The sequence below is a fragment of the Bombina bombina genome, chromosome 11, assembly GCF_027579735.1.
Source record: "Bombina bombina isolate aBomBom1 chromosome 11, aBomBom1.pri, whole genome shotgun sequence".
NCBI classification, from domain to species: Eukaryota; Metazoa; Chordata; class Amphibia; order Anura; family Bombinatoridae; genus Bombina; species Bombina bombina.
Window position 1 is genome coordinate 35,976,217 of NC_069509.1, and position 19,135 is coordinate 35,995,351.

The window sequence follows — 19,135 nt, forward strand, 5'->3', positions numbered from 1 at the left end:
CTTTATATGCAAGTCATTTTTTGACCATAACTGCCCTTTTAAACAAGCAATCAGTTTTTGGATGAGATCTGAGCTTGCAAATACAACTATATGATTTTTTTTAAATTTAATTATGACAGGTTTTTCGTATTAATTGTTATCTGCTATAGATTCTATCAGGTCAAGTAACACTTGTGTTAAAGGGTCGTTATAGTGAAAAAAAATTGCTTTCTATCATAGGTAAAGAACTGCTTGAAAGCTACAGAGACTTGCTTGTACCTAGCAGAAACTGCAGCTGAACCTATTGCCATTGTTAGTTGCATAGCTAGGTCTGCGAATAGCACTGCTGATCGGGACCAGACTGATTTCTGTGGCTCCAGATTAATACTTTACCTATGTGTTTAACCCTTTGGATGGTTTAAACACATAGATTTGCAAAGGCGATAATGATAAACTAACATGCTCTGACAAATGAGACAATCAATACCTTTGGTTGTTAGTGCGGAGGTCAAAGAACTGAAAACAAAGCTTGACAAGTTCAGCTGATAATAAATGTGGAGAAAAAACAAACAAACCTTGTGTGTTAGTAATTACATTAGTTCAGGGGTGAGATTTGTTACTTTGATTGCACCTTTGCTACAATACCTGGAATAATGAGACCTTGTATCTCACCCGCTCCTGCCCATTTGCTGTCCTTAGGATCGACTCCGCTGACACATCCTCAAAAATGACCGGTGGGGGAGGTGTATATGGGGCATGTGCAGGGGGAGGAGCCTCTTCCACAGTCACTGTCTCCTGGCCACCCCCCTCTGTGGTCCCTTCATCTTCCTCTTCTGTGTCAGAGGGCAGGAAGGAGAACTTAGAGCGTTGCTCCTTAAGCAGAGCTTCGATACGAGAGTCCAAACTGCTGCTGTGCTGTGTAAACGGAAGACTTTCAGACATGCCATCTGGAAGCGGGGAGCAGGAGCGGGCTGGCGAAGGGGGTGGTGAAGAGGCTGGCAATGGAGGAGGTGGCGGCGGAGGCGGCTCCCAACCATCTGAAGGAGGAGGAGGTGGGTGCAGCAGACTGGAAGAGGGGACAGGAACTGATGGAGGAAGAGGGGGGTGCGTTACTCTGTAATCCCGGTCAGTTTGGATATCGTCAGGAGGTGGTGGTGGAGGAGCAGCAGGAGGGAGAGGTGGGGTCCCAGGAAAACGTTGTACTTGAGGCTCTTCAGGGGGTGCAGACGGTTTGCGGTGGCGAGATGATCTGTAGGAGGGGGGAGAGGAGCGGTGCTGATGTCTATGGTAACGTCTGTGGCTACTCTCGTGGCGCGAGGAAGAGGAAGAGGAAGAAGATGAAGCTGGGGAGTAGTGGTGCCCAGAGCGATGTGTGTAAGAATCTCCAGAGCTATTCTCCTGACGCCGAGACTTGTAACTGGAGGCCTCCTGGGAGCCTGAATGGCTGGGAGTTCCCTGTCTAAGAAACAGAAACTGGAGTCACTTTGGGTAGGAATTGAACACCTAAATGTTCCCCGCAGTCTATTCAAATAAAACAAAATAGTTACTTTCCATAAAGACTGTTGCATTACATTCCTACAATAGGATGTGGTGGAGAAAAAAAAAAAGTTATCTTGGAATTACACCATGAAACCTCCATAAAATGAAAACAGGTACAGCAATGCTTAAAATAATGGTAAACTTGATCATTACGGAACATATCAGTGTAACTATGATATAAATCCAAACAAACTTTCATTCCTTTTTTCCTTCTAAAATAAAGTGTTCTTACTGCTAGAATTTACTTCTACAGCTCCTCCTCGCAGCACAGATCTAAACTTTTTTTTTATTTTTTATTATTTGACGTTTCTTCATCCAGCCAATTGATTTTCTGGCCTATGTTCTGCAATGATCAAGTTTACCATCACTGAAGGTCCATATGAAGCACATCAACCTAACGCACACAAAGTATCTATATTTACACACTGTACAATGAATGTGTACTCTGGAAAATCGTTTAAAAGGGACACTAAAGTTAAAGGGACACTGAACCCAAATATTTTCTTTTGTGATTCAGATAGAGCATGCAATTTTAAAAAACTTTCTAATTTACTCCTTTTATAAAATTTTCATCATTCTCTTGGTATGCTTATTTGAAAAGCAAGAATGTTAGTTTAGATGCCGGCCCATTTTTGGTGAACAACCTGGGTTGTCCTTGCTGATTGGACAGCACCAATAAACAAGTGCTGTCTATGGTTCTGAACCCAAAAATTGCTGGCTCCTTAGCTTAGATGCCTTCTTTTTCAAATAAAGATAGAAAGAATACAAAAAAAATTGATAATAGGAGTAAATTAGAACGTTGCTTAAAATTGCATGCTCTATGTGAATCAGGAAAGAAAAAAATTGGGTTCAGTGTCCCTTTAAAATTTAATTCTCATGCTTCAGATAGAGCATGCAATTTTAAACAACGTTTGAATTTACGTCCAACATATTGTTCACAGTCTTTATATATGCACACTTTTTGAGGGACCAGCTGCTACTGAGCATGTGCAAGAGTTTACAGTGTATACATACAGTATTTGAGTCTGATTCGTTGATGGTTGTCACATGATACAAGGGGCAAGGAAATGGAATAAAATCATGACAATTGTCAGAAAAAAATTCTCATTACAATGGATTTTTTATTATGCATTTCTACTGTATTTAATGGCCCTTTAATTAAACATTTCATTAAAAGGGACATAAAACCCCAAAAATATATTTCATTAGTCAGATAGAGGATACAATTTTAATCAACTTTCCAATTTACTTCTATTTTCTAATTTGCGTCATTTTTCATAAATTCTTTGTTGAAGAAATAACAATGCACATGGGTGAGCCAATCACAAAAGGCATCTATGTGCAGCCAACAATCAGCAGCTACTGATCCTATCTATATATGCTTCTCAGCAAAGGATATCAAGAGAATGAAGCATATTAGATAATAGAAGTAAATTAAAAAGTTGTTTAAAATTACATGATCTTTCTAAATCATGAAAGAAAAAAATATGTGCTTAAAGTCCCTTTAATAATAACACAATTACACTTTGTCAAAGATGGAACCATGTACATGGAACTGGGACTAAACCTAAAAGAGAAGCGCTAGCCCTGTATACCTGCTTGAGTAGGCAGAGTCCTGAGAGAAGGGCGTTCCGCCTCTAGGAGTGTATGGGGTGCCTTGTGAGGAGGAAAGGGACGGTGTGTACTGACTGTAAGAGGAGCCTGGGTCCTGAGAGGATGGGGTCCCATTCCCAGGGAGTAAAGATGAAGATTCACTTGAGAGGCGTCGTCGAGAGTCAACCTGGGGAGACAGGACATGAGGGGATAAAGCAGAGTTGTGACAATGAAAAATCTCAGACCTGATCTACAACAAAGACAGGAAACATTACCGTCTCGGGCTTCAATCGCTCCTGTCCCCACCTCCCGCCAGTGGGGACAGTCTGGGGGTTATAAGAGCCGCTTATGATTAAATCGTAATACTTCTGTCTCTGCTGACCTGTAAAACACAACATCTCACCATAAGCACTTATACATCACTCGCCTGTAAAACACAACATCTCACCATAAGCACATATACATCACTCGCCGGTAAAACACAACATCTCACCATAAGCACATATACATCACTCGCCTGTAAAACACAACATCTCACCATAAGCACATATACATCACTCGCCTGTAAAACACAACATCTCACCATAAGCACATATACATCACTCGCCTGTAAAACACAACATCTCACCATAAGCACATATACATCACTCGCCTGTAAAACACAACATCTCACCATAAGCACATATACATCACTCGCCTGTAAAACACAACATCTCACCATAAGCACATATACATCACTCGCCTGTAAAACACATCTCGTCACCATAAGCACATATACATCACTCGCCTGTAAAGCACAACATCTCACGATAAGCACATATACATCACTCGCCTGTAAAACACAACATCTCACCATAAGCACATATACATCACTCGCCTGTAAAACACAACATCTCAGCATAAGCACATATACATCACTCGCCTGTAAAGCACAACATCTCACCATAAGCACATATACATCACTCGCCTGTAAAGCACAACATCTCACCATAAGCACTTATACATCACTCGCCTGTAAAGCACAACATCTCACCATAAGCACTTATACATCACTCGCCTGTAAAACACAACATCTCACCATAAGCACATATACATCACTCGCCTGTAAAGCACAACATCTCATCATAAGCACATATACATCACTCGCCTGTAAAGCACAACATCTCATCATAAGCACTTATACATCACTCGCCTGTAAAGCACAACATCTCATCATAAGCACTTATACATCACTCGCCTGTAAAACACAACATCTCACCACCATAAGCACTTATACATCACTCGCCTGTAAAACACAACATCTCACCACCATAAGCACTTATATATCACTCGCCTGTAAAACACAACATCTCACCACCATAAGCACATATACATCACTCGCCTGTAAAACACAACATCTCACCATAAGCACATATACATCACTCGCCTGTAAAACACAACATCTCACCATAAGCACATATACATCACTCGCCTGTAAAACACAACATCTCACCATAAGCACTTATACATCACTCGCCTGTAAAACACATCTCGTCACCATAAGCACATATACATCACTCGCCTGTAAAACACAACATCTCACCATAAGCACATATACATCACTCGCCTGTAAAACACAACATCTCACCATAAGCACATATACATCACTCGCCTGTAAAACACAACATCTCACCATAAGCACTTATACATCACTCGCCTGTAAAACACATCTCGTCACCATAAGCACATATACATCACTCGCCTGTAAAACACAACATCTCACCATAAGCACATATACATCACTCGCCTGTAAAACACAACATCTCACCATAAGCACATATACATCACTCGCCTGTAAAACACAACATCTCACCATAAGCACATATATATCACTCGCCTGTAAAACACAACATCTCACCATAAGCACATATATATCACTCGCCTGTAAAACACAACATCTCACCACCATAAGCACTTATACATCACTCGCCTGTAAAACACAACATCTCACCACCATAAGCACATATACATCACTCGCCTGTAAAACACAACATCTCACCATAAGCACTTATACATCACTCGCCTGTAAAACACAACATCTCACCATAAGCACTTATACATCACTCGCCTGTAAAACACAACATCTCACCATAAGCACTTATACATCACTCGCCTGTAAAACACAACATCTCACCATAAGCACTTATATATCACTCGCCTGTAAAACACAACATCTCACCATAAGCACTTATACATCACTCGCCTGTAAAACACAACATCTCCCCACCATAAGCACATATACATCACTCGCCTGTAAAGCACAACATCTCATCATAAGCACTTATACATCACTCGCCTGTAAAACACAACATCTCACCACCATAAGCACTTATACATCACTCGCCTGTAAAACACAACATCTCACCATAAGCACTTATATATCACTCGCCTGTAAAACACAACATCTCCCCACCATAAGCACATATACATCACTCGCCTGTAAAACACAACATCTCACCATAAGCACATATATATCACTCGCCTGTAAAACACAACATCTCACCATAAGCACTTATACATCACTCGCCTGTAAAACACAACATCTCACCATAAGCACATATACATCACTCGCCTGTAAAACACAACATCTCACCATAAGCACTTATACATCACTCACCTGTAAAACACAACATCTCACCATAAGCACATATACATCACTCGCCTGTAAAGCACAACATCTCCCCATAAGCACTTATACATCACTCGCCTGTAAAACACAACATCTCACCATAAGCACATATACATCACTCGCCTGTAAAACACAACATCTCACCATAAGCACATATACATCACTCGCCTGTAAAACACAACATCTCACCATAAGCACATATACATCACTCGCCTGTAAAACACAACATCTCACCATAAGCACATATACATCACTCGCCTGTAAAACACAACATCTCACCATAAGCACTTATACATCACTCGCCTGTAAAGCACAACATCTCATCATAAGCACTTATACATCACTCGCCTGTAAAACACAACATCTCACCATAAGCACTTATATATCACTCACCTGTAAAACACAACATCTCCCCACCATAAGCACATATACATCACTCGCCTGTAAAACACAACATCTCACCATAAGCACTTATACATCACTCGCCTGTAAAACACAACATCTCACCATAAGCACTTATACATCACTCGCCTGTAAAACACAACATCTCACCATAAGCACTTATACATCACTACACATCTCATCCAGGGGGAGGTAACTGCCAAAGCACTAACACCAAACCATGGCCAGACAGTAAAAAAAAAAAAAAAAGAAACTGACTGTATGTTGTCGTACAACCAATTACATGAATTATTATGTCAATGTACAATTTTTCTACGCCTTTCAGCACATATTCACTTCTGCAGTGGTTAAAAAACAAATTACATATATGTTTCTAATGGCTACCCTACATTAATAAAGCACAGTAACAATTTCAGAAATGTATAGTGATGGTAAACTTTAGCTAATCAAATGCCATATATGTGATCTTTGACATAATATATGTGTACTTCTTTAATCTTTCCGTGAAATGCTTCCATTACAACGTTATGCCGGCCCACTGGGATAAACTCTTTTTTTTTTTTATGACAATTCCAATGACCATACAATCAGTGTGTGTGTGTGTCATATGACATTCTTGAAGTCCAGCCTTTTGAAAGCCTATGTAGAGAGTGGGTCAGATATATATATACACACACACACTGTTTTAAAAAATAATTACGCGGTTTTGTTTGTTAACTAATATATTTTTCCTTGCAAAATATATTAAAATGTGAAATTTACCATCATTTTAAATACAATATATTTAAAAAAAAAAAGGTTTAATCTTTATTTTCATGCCCCTCAAAGCATTTTAAACTTGAACCCTTTATTTTTTCCATCTATGATTTTTCTTAGCTGATAACCCTCCACACACAAACCAATCTGGGTGCATATATAGCCTCCCCGACTTATGCCCAAGCCTCTCACCTCGCAGGTCAAGCTCTGCGTGAATTATGTTGCCCATGACAGAAGTGTTGTTGAGTTGAGCAACTGTTTCCCTGGCTGCCCTAGAGCTAGTAAACAGAACTTTGGCTAAGCCCAGATGTTTGCGGTTCTTAGGGTGTAACAGAATCTCCACCTCCTCCACCTGCCCAAATTTACGACACATGTCTGCAAGGAAGGGCTCTCGCACATTGTCGTTCAGGTGAGCGAATGTGATTTCCTTTTGGGGGAGCTGTCCCACGTAGTACTCATCAAACTGTGACAGATAAGAGTAATTAAAAGACTGAAAAAAACTTCTGCAGAAAAATATCAGCCCATTCGCAACTTTTAATCAATGGTAGCACAACCTACCCCTGTAATGTAGCATCAGCTTTGTGAAAGCCAAATGTCGCCCTACAGTTCTCACTTCCATACCTTAAATTTGGGTACAGGAAGTGACACATCTCTTGGCTTGCTCCACATACGATGCTGCCGGGGGTCCCGTACGTCACCAACTGGGAGGAATGCTCCATCCTGAATAAAGAGGCAAACATATCAGATGCAAAACATACACTAAAGATTGTATTGGCACAAATACTAGCGATCTAACATATGACTACAACCACTCTATCACCTGGACAAGGGTATCCTACCCCCTGGTGTTTTTGTATCAGTTGCTACCAAGTTACCAGGACAATCATTTTCTTCCATTTGACAGAGGGCATTTAAACATCTTAGGTCAGTTTTGTTTTCCTGCAAAACTCCTGTTCCTGTCCAGAATAAATCAAAGCTTTCTATTCTCGACTGCAGAGATCTAACTTCTCCACAAGTAAAGAAAAGGCAGACGATTATTTCATCAGACAGTCAAACTGCAATATTAGTTTCTATTGGAATTGAAGCTAACTTTTCCTTATGTTCTGTATTTATATGCATGACAGAAAAGGTCTTAAAAACTATTTTTTACACTTAAAGGGATACCCAAGTTTTATTCCATGATTCAGATAGAGCAGCAATTTTAAGCAACTTTCTAAATTTAGTTATCAATTTTCGTTGTTCTCTTGCTATCTTTATTTGAAAAAAGCAGGAATCTAAGCTAAGGAGCCGACCCATTTTTGATTCAGCACCCTGGATAGCGCTTGTTGATTTAGCCACCAATCAGCAAGCGCTACCCAGGGTGCTGAACCAAACATTGAGTGGCTCCTAAGCTTACATTCTTGCTTTTCAAATAAAGATACCAAGATAACGAAGACAAATTGATAATAGAAGTAAATTAGAAAGTTGCTGCTCTATCTGAATCATGAAAGAAAACATTTGTGTTCAGCGTCCCTTTAACACAATACTGAATGTGATCAGCAGGCTTCAATAGTGCTAGATCGGGGGTTGGCAAATTTAAAGGAACACTGTACAGTAAAATTGGTTTCCATTTAAAGGAACACAAAACCCAAATATTTTTCTTTCGTAATTCAAACAGAACATACAATTTTAATCCTTTCCTGTATATTTTCAATAACGGTGCTCTATTTAAAATAATGAAAGAAAAATTTTGAGTTTCGTGTCCCTTTAAATGTATTTCTAAAGACATGTTACACCAGCAGCAGAGTATAAAATGTATTTTAAATTGCCCCTTTAAGTTTATGTTTGTATATGAAATAGCCGATTTTGGTCTTTGAAACCACAACCCATTAAATGGGCTGAGCTTGTAAAGAAATCAGACATTCTTATACATCCCTTTTATACACAGAAAAGCTTCCTTATCTCATCTCTGTCTGTACACCAATGCCCAATACTTAATTGAAAATAAACATTTTATTACTTATTTCGCCTATCCCCACTGGGAGTGTAATTTCTTCTGCTGGCTATGTTTACATAGCTTTAATACAGCCAATACTTAAAAAAGTATTGACATTTTTCAGTATAGGTGGGGATACCAAAAGGTAAAAGCAGCTATTTCAAACTAAAAAGAAAGGGAAAGGAGCTATTTGTAATCAATTTAACACCAGTCAACACCAAAATTGTTATTGTTTAAAAAGATAGATAACGCCTTTACTACCCATTCCCAAGCTTTTCACAACCAACACAGTTATATTAATATACTTTATAACATTTAAACCTCTAAATGTCTGCCTGTTTCTAAGCTACTACAGATAGCCTCTTAATCATATGCTTTTTTTATTTGCTTTTCACAACAGAAGACTGCTAGTTCACCCGTGGGTTGTGGATGACACTGCACTAATTGGCTAAAATACAAATCAATAGATAATAAATACATAGCCATGTGATCAGGGGGCTGTCAGAAGATATTTAGATACAGGTAATCACAGGGGTTAAAAGTATATTAATATAACCATGTTGGTTATGCAAAACTGGGGAATAGCCAATAAAGGCGTTATCAATCTTTTTAAACAATAAAACATTTGGCGCAGACTGTCCCTTTAAGGGGAAAAAATATACAGTACATTGTCCCTTTAACTTATTTTATACTCAAAATACGACAGATCCTGACACATATTTCCTTAGGAACCAGTACATTTATTTCTGTAGTAGGGATGGAAAACCTGCGACTCATGAGAAAGATGCTGACACAATGCTTCTATGCTACGCCATACAAAACAATTACCAATGGCGCTTCCAGGATGCGATCGCATTCTGGAGGGCGTGCCTAGCATCATAAGGACGCCCCCTGACCCGATCCCATCTTTGAAATCTTGAGATTGCGTGCACGATCGCAGGATCTCAATTTGTTTACATCGGAACATTGTTCCGATGTAGACAACTTAACCCTGTCATCAAAAGGTTAAAGGAACAATAAAGTCAAATTTAAACTTTCATGATTCAGACAGAGTACACAATTTTCCAATTCACTCCCATTATCTAAATTTGCTAAATCGTTTTATCTGCACAATTTGTAAACGGTATCAGCTTCTACTGAGCATGTGCAGGAACTAACATAAAATACGTATGCGCATTTTGTGATTGGCTGATGTCTATCACATGATGCAGGCAGACAAAAAATGTAATTAACTTTGAAATTTGACAGAACTAAATCTACTGCTCATTTTAATTTCAAACGTTGTGCCTTTGCACTGTCTTTATTATGCACTTGTTGATTGTGCAATTCTACTGTGATTAACCCTTTGGCTGCTAAGCCATTTCCCACCTGGGTGCTAATATTTTCTTTTCTTTTTATTATTTTTGAAAAACTTTTTTTTAACTTTTTTATTTTTTTTTACAGACTCCCAAGACTTAGACGATTACCTTTCCAACAGTGGGTCTTGGGGGTCTGTAGCTGCTTAGATGCCTGAGATACAGGCTTCTAAGCAGCATGCCCCCTGCTCCTATACTTAACATTAAGTATAAATAAAGTTGTGCGGTGACGTCATCAAGTAATTGCGCGTGACGTCACCGCGCATCACGTGAAGCCCCGGCGATGCCCATCACTCTACAGGCCGGGGTAGGAGCAGTAAGGAGCCCCCAGATCTCCCTCAAGGTGGGAGAGTGCTCATGATGGCTCTGAGCTGTCGTTAGCACCAGAGAAACTTATTAGCACTCAAAGGGTTAATAATCATTTAACCCCTTAATGACCGAGGACGTGCAGGGTACGTCCTCAGAAAAAAGGCAGTTAACGCCTGAGGACGTACCCTGCACGTCCTCGGTGTGGAAAGCAGCTGGAAGCGATCCTGCTCGCTTCCAGCTGCTTTCCGGTTATTGCAGTGATGCCTCGATATGGAGGCATCCTGCAATAACCTTTTACGGCCATCCGATGCAGAGAGAGCCACTCTGTGGCCCTCTCTGCACCGGACATCGATGGCCGGTATCGTTGGTGGGTGGGAGCCGGTGTGGGAGGTGGGTGGCGGCCATCGATGGCCCTGGTCATGTGGAGGGGGACGGGATCGTGGGCGGGGAAGTCCGGGGGGGGGGCACGCGGGCGCGCGCACGTGCACGAGGGGGCGGGCGCGTGCACGGGGAGGGAGCGGGTGGGAGCCGCTACACTACAGAAAAAATGTGTCCCAAAGCTAAATAAAAGTGGGACATTTAATCTAAAAAAATACCCCATTAGGTGTAATTTCGGTGGTGGGGGTTGGTGCGTGGGTGGGGGGGAGCTACACTACAGAAAAAATTTCAAAAAATAAAAAAATAAACATTTAATTGTTCAAACTGGGTACTGGCAGACAGCTGCCAGTACCCAAGATGGCCCCCAATAAGGCTGAGGGGGAGGCTTAGAGAGCTGTTTTGGGGGGGATCAGGGAGGTTGGGGGTTAAGGGGGGATCCTAAACACAGCATATGTAAATATGCTTTTTTTTTTTCTTTTAAAAAAAACCCCAAAAACTTTTATTTTAGTACTGGCAGACTTTCTGCCAGTACTTAAGATGGCGGGGATAATTGTGGGATGGGGGAGGGAAGGGAGCTGTTTGGGAGGGATCAGGGGGTGGGATGTGTCAGGTGGGAGGCTGATCTCTACACTAAAGCTAAAATTAACCCTGCAAGCTCCCTACAAACTACCTAATTAACCCCTTCACTGCTAGCCATAATACACGTGTGATGCGCAGCAGCATTTAGCGACTTTCTAATTACCAAAAAGCAACGCCAAAGTCATATATGTCTGCTATTTCTGAACAAAGGGCATCCCAGAGAAGCATTTACAACCATTTGTGCCATAATTGCACAAGCTGTTTGTAAATAATTTCAGTGAGAAACCTAAAATTGTGAAAAAATTAACGTTTTTTTTTACTTTGATCGCATTTGGCGGTGAAATGGTGGCATGAAATATACCAAAATGGGCCTAGATCAATACTTGGGGTTGTCTACTACACTACACTAAAGCTAAAATTAACCCTAGAAGCTCCCTACATGCTCCCTAATTAACCCCTTCACTGCTGGGCATAATGCACGTATTGTGCGCAGTGGCATTTAGCAGCCTTCTAATTACCAAAAAGCAAAGCCAAAGCCATATATGTCTGCTATTTCTGAACAAAGGGGATCCCAGAGAAGCATTTACAACCATTTATGCTATAATTGCATAAGTTGTTTGTAAATAATTTCAGTGAGAAACCTAAAGTTTGTGAAAACATTTGTGAAAAAGTGAACAATTATTTTTATTTGATCGCATTTGGCGGTGAAATAGTGGCATGAAATATACCAAAATGGGCCTAGATCAATACTTTGGGATGTCTTCGAAAAAAAAATATATATATGTCAATGGATATTCAGGGATTCCTGAAAGATATTAGTGTCCCAATGTAACTAGCGCTAATTTTGAAAAAAAAGTGATTTGGAAATAGCAAAGTGCTACTTGTATTTATGGCCCTATAACTTGCAAAAAAAACAAAGAACATGTAAACATTGGGTATTTCTAAACTCAGGACAAAATTTAGAAACTATTTAGCATGGGTGTTTTTTGGTGGTTGTAGATGTGTAACAGATTTTGGGGGTCAAAGTTAGAAAAAGTGTGTTTTTTTCCATTTTTTCCTCATATTTTATAATGTTTTTATAGTAAATTATAAGATATGATGAAAATAATGGTATCTTTTGATAGTCCATTTAATGGCGAAAAAAACGGTATATAATATGTGTGGGTACAGTAAATGAGTAAGACGAAAATTACAGCTAAACACAAACACCGCAAAAATGTAAAAATAGCCTTGGTCCCAAACGGACAGAAAATGGAAAAGTGCTGCGGTCATTAAGGGGTTAAAGGGACACTGAACCCAAATTTATTTTCTTTCATGATTCAGATAGAGCAGCAATTTTAAGCAACTTTCTAATTTACTTCTATTATCATTTTTTCTTCATTCTCTTGCTATCTTTATTTGAAAAAGAAGGCATCTAAGCTAAGGAGCCAGCAATGTTTTGGTTCAGAACCATGGACAGCATTTGTTTATTGGTGCTGTCCAATCAGCAAGGACAACCCAGGTTGTTCACCAAAAATGGGCCGGCATCTTAACTTACATTCTTGCTTTTCAAATAAAGATACCAAGAGAATGAAGAAAATGTGATAATATTAGTAATTTAGAAAGTTGCATGCTCTATCTGAATCACAAAAGAAAAAAAATTTGGGTTCAGTGTCCCTTTAAGCTAAAATTAGATGGCATTAAATTATTTTTCTCTGTTTGTGGCACAAATCATCATTAAATCAATGTTTAATTGTGCAATTAATATTTGCTTTGAATAGATTAAAGGGAAAGGAAGAAACAACATGTTCTTTCATGATTTGGACAAAACATACAAATTTAAAAAAAAATCTGATTTACTTCTATTATTAAATGTGCTTCATTCTCTTGTTATCCTTTGTTGAAGGAACAGCATAGCATTACTAGCAGCTAGCTGAACACATCTAGTTAGCCAATCACAAGAGACAACTATATGCAGGCAACAATCAGCAGCAGCTCCTACTACTGTAGGATGTGTGTATTCTTTTTCAATAAGGGATTCCAAGAGAACAAAGCACATTTGAAAATAGAAGTGAATTTAAAAGTAACTTAAATTACATCCACTGAGTTATGCAAGATTCATTTTGACTTTCCGATCCCTTTATAAATAACAAAATGTTATAAAACATTGCCTTAAACCAGCTATTTCACAATGCCACCCGTCTGCCAACATTTTCTGAAGAGAAAACTGTATAAAGACGATACAATATGGTATGTAGGGAAGGAAAAAAGTGAGGCGCTAGAACTCAAATTTTAAGATTTCCCAGGATTTATCATTATGTGTAATATTCCCTGAGCGAATAGCAACCCCAACAAGAGACCCTCGACCCTGGGAGAGAGACTAAAGCCTTAAAGGGACAGTATACACTCATTTTCATATAACTGCATGTAATAGACACTACTATAAAGGGACAGTATACACTCATTTTCATATAACTGCATGTAATAGACACTACTATAAAGGGACAGTATACACTCATTTTCATATAACTGCATGTAATAGACACTACTATAAAGGGACAGTATACACTCATTTTCATATAACTGCATGTAATAGACACTACTATACAGGGACAGTATACACTCATTTTCATATAACTGCATGTAATAGACACTACTATACAGGGACAGTATACACTCATTTTCATATTACTGCATGTAATAGACACTACTATAAAGGGACAGTATACACTCATTTTCATATAACTGCATGTAATAGACACTACTATAAAGGGACAGTATACACTCATTTTCATATAACTGCATGTAATAGACACTACTATAAAGGGACAGTATACACTCATTTTCATATAACTGCATGTAATAGACACTACTATACAGGGACAGTATACACTCATTTTCATATAACTGCATGTAATAGACACTACTATAAAGGGACAGTATACACTCATTTTCATATAACTGCATGTAATAGACACTACTATAAAGGGACAGTATACACTCATTTTCATATAACTGCATGTAATAGACACTACTATAAAGGGACAGTATACACTCATTTTCATATAACTGCATGTAATAGACACTACTATAAAGGGACAGTATACACTCATTTTCATATAACTGCATGTAATAGACACTACTATAAAGGGACAGTATACACTCATTTTCATATAACTGCATGTAATAGACACTACTATACAGGGACAGTATACACTCATTTTCATATAACTGCATGTAATAGACACTACTATACAGGGACAGTATACACTCATTTTCATATAACTGCATGTAATAGACACTACTATACAGGGACAGAATACACTCATTTTCATATAACTGCATGTAATAGACACTACTATACAGGGACAGTATACACTCATTTTCATATAACTGCATGCAATAGACACTACTATACAGGGACAGTATACACTCATTTTCATATAACTGCATGCAATAGACACTACTATAAAGGGACAGTATACACTCATTTTCATATAACTGCATGTAATAGACACTACTATAAAGGGACAGTATACACTCATTTTCATATAACTGCATGTAAAAGACACTACTATAAAGGGACAGTATACACTCATTTTCATATAACTGCATGTAATAGACACTACTATAAAGGGACAGTATACACTCATTTTCATATAACTGCATGTAATAGACACTACTATAAAGGGACAGTATACACTCATTTTCATATAACTGCATGTAATAGACACTACTATAAAGGGACAGTATACACTCATTTTCATATAACTGCATGTAATAGACACTACTATAAAGGGACAGTATACACTCATTTTCATATAACTGCATGTAATAGACACTACTATAAAGGGACAGTATACACTCATTTTCATATAACTGCATGTAATAGACACTACTATAAAGGGACAGTATACACTCATTTTCATATAACTGCATGTAATAGACACTACTATAAAGGGACAGTATACACTCATTTTCATATAACTGCATGTAATAGACACTACTATAAAGGGACAGTATACACTCATTTTCATATAACTGCATGTAATAGACACTACTATAAAGGGACAGTATACACTCATTTTCATATAACTGCATGTAATAGACACTACTATAAAGGGACAGTATACACTCATTTTCATATAACTGCATGTAATAGACACTACTATAAAGAATAAGATGCACAGATACTGATATAAAAATCAAGTATAAAATGGTTTAAAAACTTACTTAGAAGCTCACAGTTTAGCTCTGTTGAAAAGGCAGTTGGAAAGCCCACTGCAAGTGGGAAATAAGACACTCCCCCCTCCCCCTTATTTTGCATATGAGAAGACCCTTTACACAAACAGGAGCAAGCTGGAGAAGGTAGCAGACGGTATTCAAATAAAACTTTGGGGCTTGGTTAGGAGTCTGAAAATCAGAGCAATGTTATTAAAAAATAAGCAAAACTATAAAAAAATTTATAAAAAAACCTTTATGGGCTATATAAATAGATCATCTACAAAACATTTATGCAAAGAAAAAATGAGTGTATAATGGCCCTTTAAAGGGACACTGAACCCAAATTTTTTTCTTTTGCGATTCAGATAGAGCATGCAATTTTAAGCAATTTTCTTAATTTACTCCTATTATCAAATTGTCTTCGTTTTCTTGCTATCTTTATTAGAAAAAGAAGGCACCTAAGCTTTTTTTGGAGTTCAGTACTCTGGACAGCACTTTCTTTATTGGTGGATGAATTTATCCACCAATCAGCAAGGACAACCCAGATTGTTCACCAAAAATGGGTCGGCATCTAAACTTACATTCTTGCTTTTAAAATAAAGATACCAAGAGAATGAAGAAAATTTGGTAATAGGAGTAAATTAGTTGCTTAAAATGTCATGCTCTATCTGAATCATGAAAGAAAAATTTTGGGTACAGTGTCCCTTTAACATACCAGATGTACGTTAAGCCAAAGCCTCACAATGTCCTCTTTTCCAGAACCTTCATCCTCAACCGCCTATCTCTATATAAGCACCGCGAGTCACAATTAAAAAAGCGTTACATTAGGCTCCTGTTTAGTTTTGGTTTTTTTAAAGGAACACTTAAAGAGACATTAAACACTTTGAGGTGGTATCATAAAATGGTAAATCATATATATAAAAAATATCTGCAATATACTTTCACAATTTATTTTGTCTCCTTTTCCTGCAATTCCATTCTGACATTGTGAGCTTTTAAGTTCCTGTTAGAAATGGTGCAGAACACTGTTATATTCCACACAGCCATTGGCTGCACACTCTAGTGATCCATTTATAACTGTCCCTAATTGGCCACCACAGAGAAGATAACCTAAGTTACAACATGGCAGCTCCCAGTGTTTTATAGACACTAAAACGTTACACTTACTTTGTCAATATTTAAACAACTAATGAAACTTAAAAAAATACATCTACATATTATTCTCAGACTAATGTTTTCTTTGAATGTATTATTCTATCTAGCGTTTATTGAGTGTTTAATGTCCCTTTAAAACTTTTATATCATACATATGAAAAAGCAACAGGTGAATGTAAGAACAATTAAAAAACTAGAATAATACTGTTAAATGGATATTAAAACTAATTGGAAGTGCGTGTTTATGTATAATTGATCCTGTGAGACAATATACTCCCTGGCTGATATGGACAGTTTTAAATGCTTTTAAAAGTATCTTATTTTGTCCACAGATCTTCTGCAATATCAATTTAAAAGAGAATAAAGGGCTAAATGTCAGCTATCCTGCATCCTAAGACTACAAACACGACCCTTGCCTAAAGAAGAAATGTCATAAAATGCTGACAATGTCTGTGCTGCAGCAAGACAAACAAAAAAATCAGCCTTCGTAAAAACTACTCTTTCCAAATAAATCAATTATTATAGTTTTACATGTAACAGAAGGAAACAAACTTTATAGATAACCTAAATGAACAATTACAGTAAGTAGGATTATTATTATTTTGACAATTAGATTGAAAACTTAAATTCCCCAGTGAAAAAGTACTGCTATCAACTACATGTTGGGGTTTGGAAATTCTACTCAAATATGGTTAAAGGGACGGTCTACTCCAGAATTGTTATTGTCTACAAAGATAGATAATCCCTTTATTACCCATTCCCCAGTTTTGCATAACTAACACATTTATAATAATATATGTTTAACCTCTGTGATTACCTTGTATCTATGTCTCTGCAGACTGCCTCTTTATTTCAGTTATTTTGACAGACTTGCATTTTAGCCAATCAGTGCTGGCTCAGATACCTCCACAGGAGTAAGCACAATGTTATCTATAATAACTTGGAAAGTTATTTAAAATTGCATGCCCTATTTAAAATCATGTAAGTTTCATTTTGACTAGACTGTTCCTTTAAACCACAGTGTAACCATCTTTACTGAGCTCCACCAAAGATAATAATATCAACAAATACCCATAGTTTGAAGGGCCAAATATACTATCCTAAATAAAAACACAATCAGCTGTAAAATAATATACAAATATCCATGCAATCTATCAACAAGAACAATACATGTCTACGTTTGTACACATTAAAATGATATGTATCCAATTCCACAAATCTCAGCAGTGCAGCTCCTTATCAGCTCATTGGTGTGATGTCTGTGGCTGCGCATCTCGGACAAGAATCAAAGCAAGACAAAACGCCAATCTGAGTGTAGTATTAAAAGGCCACACATTCAATAGTACTCAAATAAAATTGCACTCGCAAAAAGAACCTCAATATTGTACGTCACAGTTGTCCCACCGGTATAAAGGCATTCTGCCTCTGTACCATCTTTTAAACGTCTGTGTAGCGCGTGTTCAGACACATAGTATGTCCTTTGAATTTCAGCACAATGGAAACTTGGGGGGGATCCTCAACCTTTTGATCGTCTCATTAAGGCGTGTGGCTCCGGCTTCATACAGACCGCCGTGTCTGACACTCCAAACAGTATAACCACTGCTGGTGCATTAATAAAGCTGAACTCTCCTTCTGATCAGAACGGTGATTGCACACAACGTCAGTGGTTATACTGTTTGGAGTGTCAGACACGGCGGTCTGTATGAAGCCGGAGCCGCACGCATTAATGAGACGATCAAAAGGTTGAGGATTTCCCCAAGTTTCCATCATGCTGAAATTCAAGGAACATACTATGTGTCTGAACACGCGCTACACAGAGGTTTGAAAGACGGTACAGGGGAAGAATGCCTTTATACCGGTGGGACAACTGTAACACGTACTTTACATATACCTCATAATATTGAGGTTCTTTTTGTGAGTGCAATTTTATTTAATTACTATTAAATTTGTGTACTTTTAATACTACACTCAGATTGGCGTTTGGTGCGCTTCACATTTTGTCTTTTTATAGACTCTCTACCAAACATAGACTCTAAAGATAACCTCCTGCGACATCAGTTTAAAATTATTGCTCAGGTCCTGAAAATCCAACCTTTCTAAAAGTAATTCAGTAACAGAGGCAATCGTTTCTATAGTTTATATTATTCCAATAATCCTACTCAACAAAATCAAGAAACTAGATTAGAAAAATAAACTACACACCAAGCCTTAATACACAGCCAGTATTATTATAAAAAAACATTT

General features: G+C 38.0%; 1 protein-coding gene across 1 annotated transcript in view; it reads right to left on the reverse strand.

Annotated features, from left to right (window-relative positions):
• Nucleotides 1-19,135, reverse strand: part of SETD1A (SET domain containing 1A, histone lysine methyltransferase) — a 116,868-nt gene that overhangs the window by 94,323 nt on the left and 3,410 nt on the right. The window contains exons 3-7 of the mRNA XM_053694806.1: nucleotides 7,559-7,657; nucleotides 7,130-7,400; nucleotides 3,387-3,493; nucleotides 3,114-3,298; nucleotides 625-1,438 (exon numbers count right to left, since the gene is read on the reverse strand). Of these exons, the coding sequence (XP_053550781.1) occupies nucleotides 625-1,438; nucleotides 3,114-3,298; nucleotides 3,387-3,493; nucleotides 7,130-7,400; nucleotides 7,559-7,657 (1,476 nt within the window). The remainder of the gene's footprint in view (nucleotides 1-624; nucleotides 1,439-3,113; nucleotides 3,299-3,386; nucleotides 3,494-7,129; nucleotides 7,401-7,558; nucleotides 7,658-19,135) is intronic.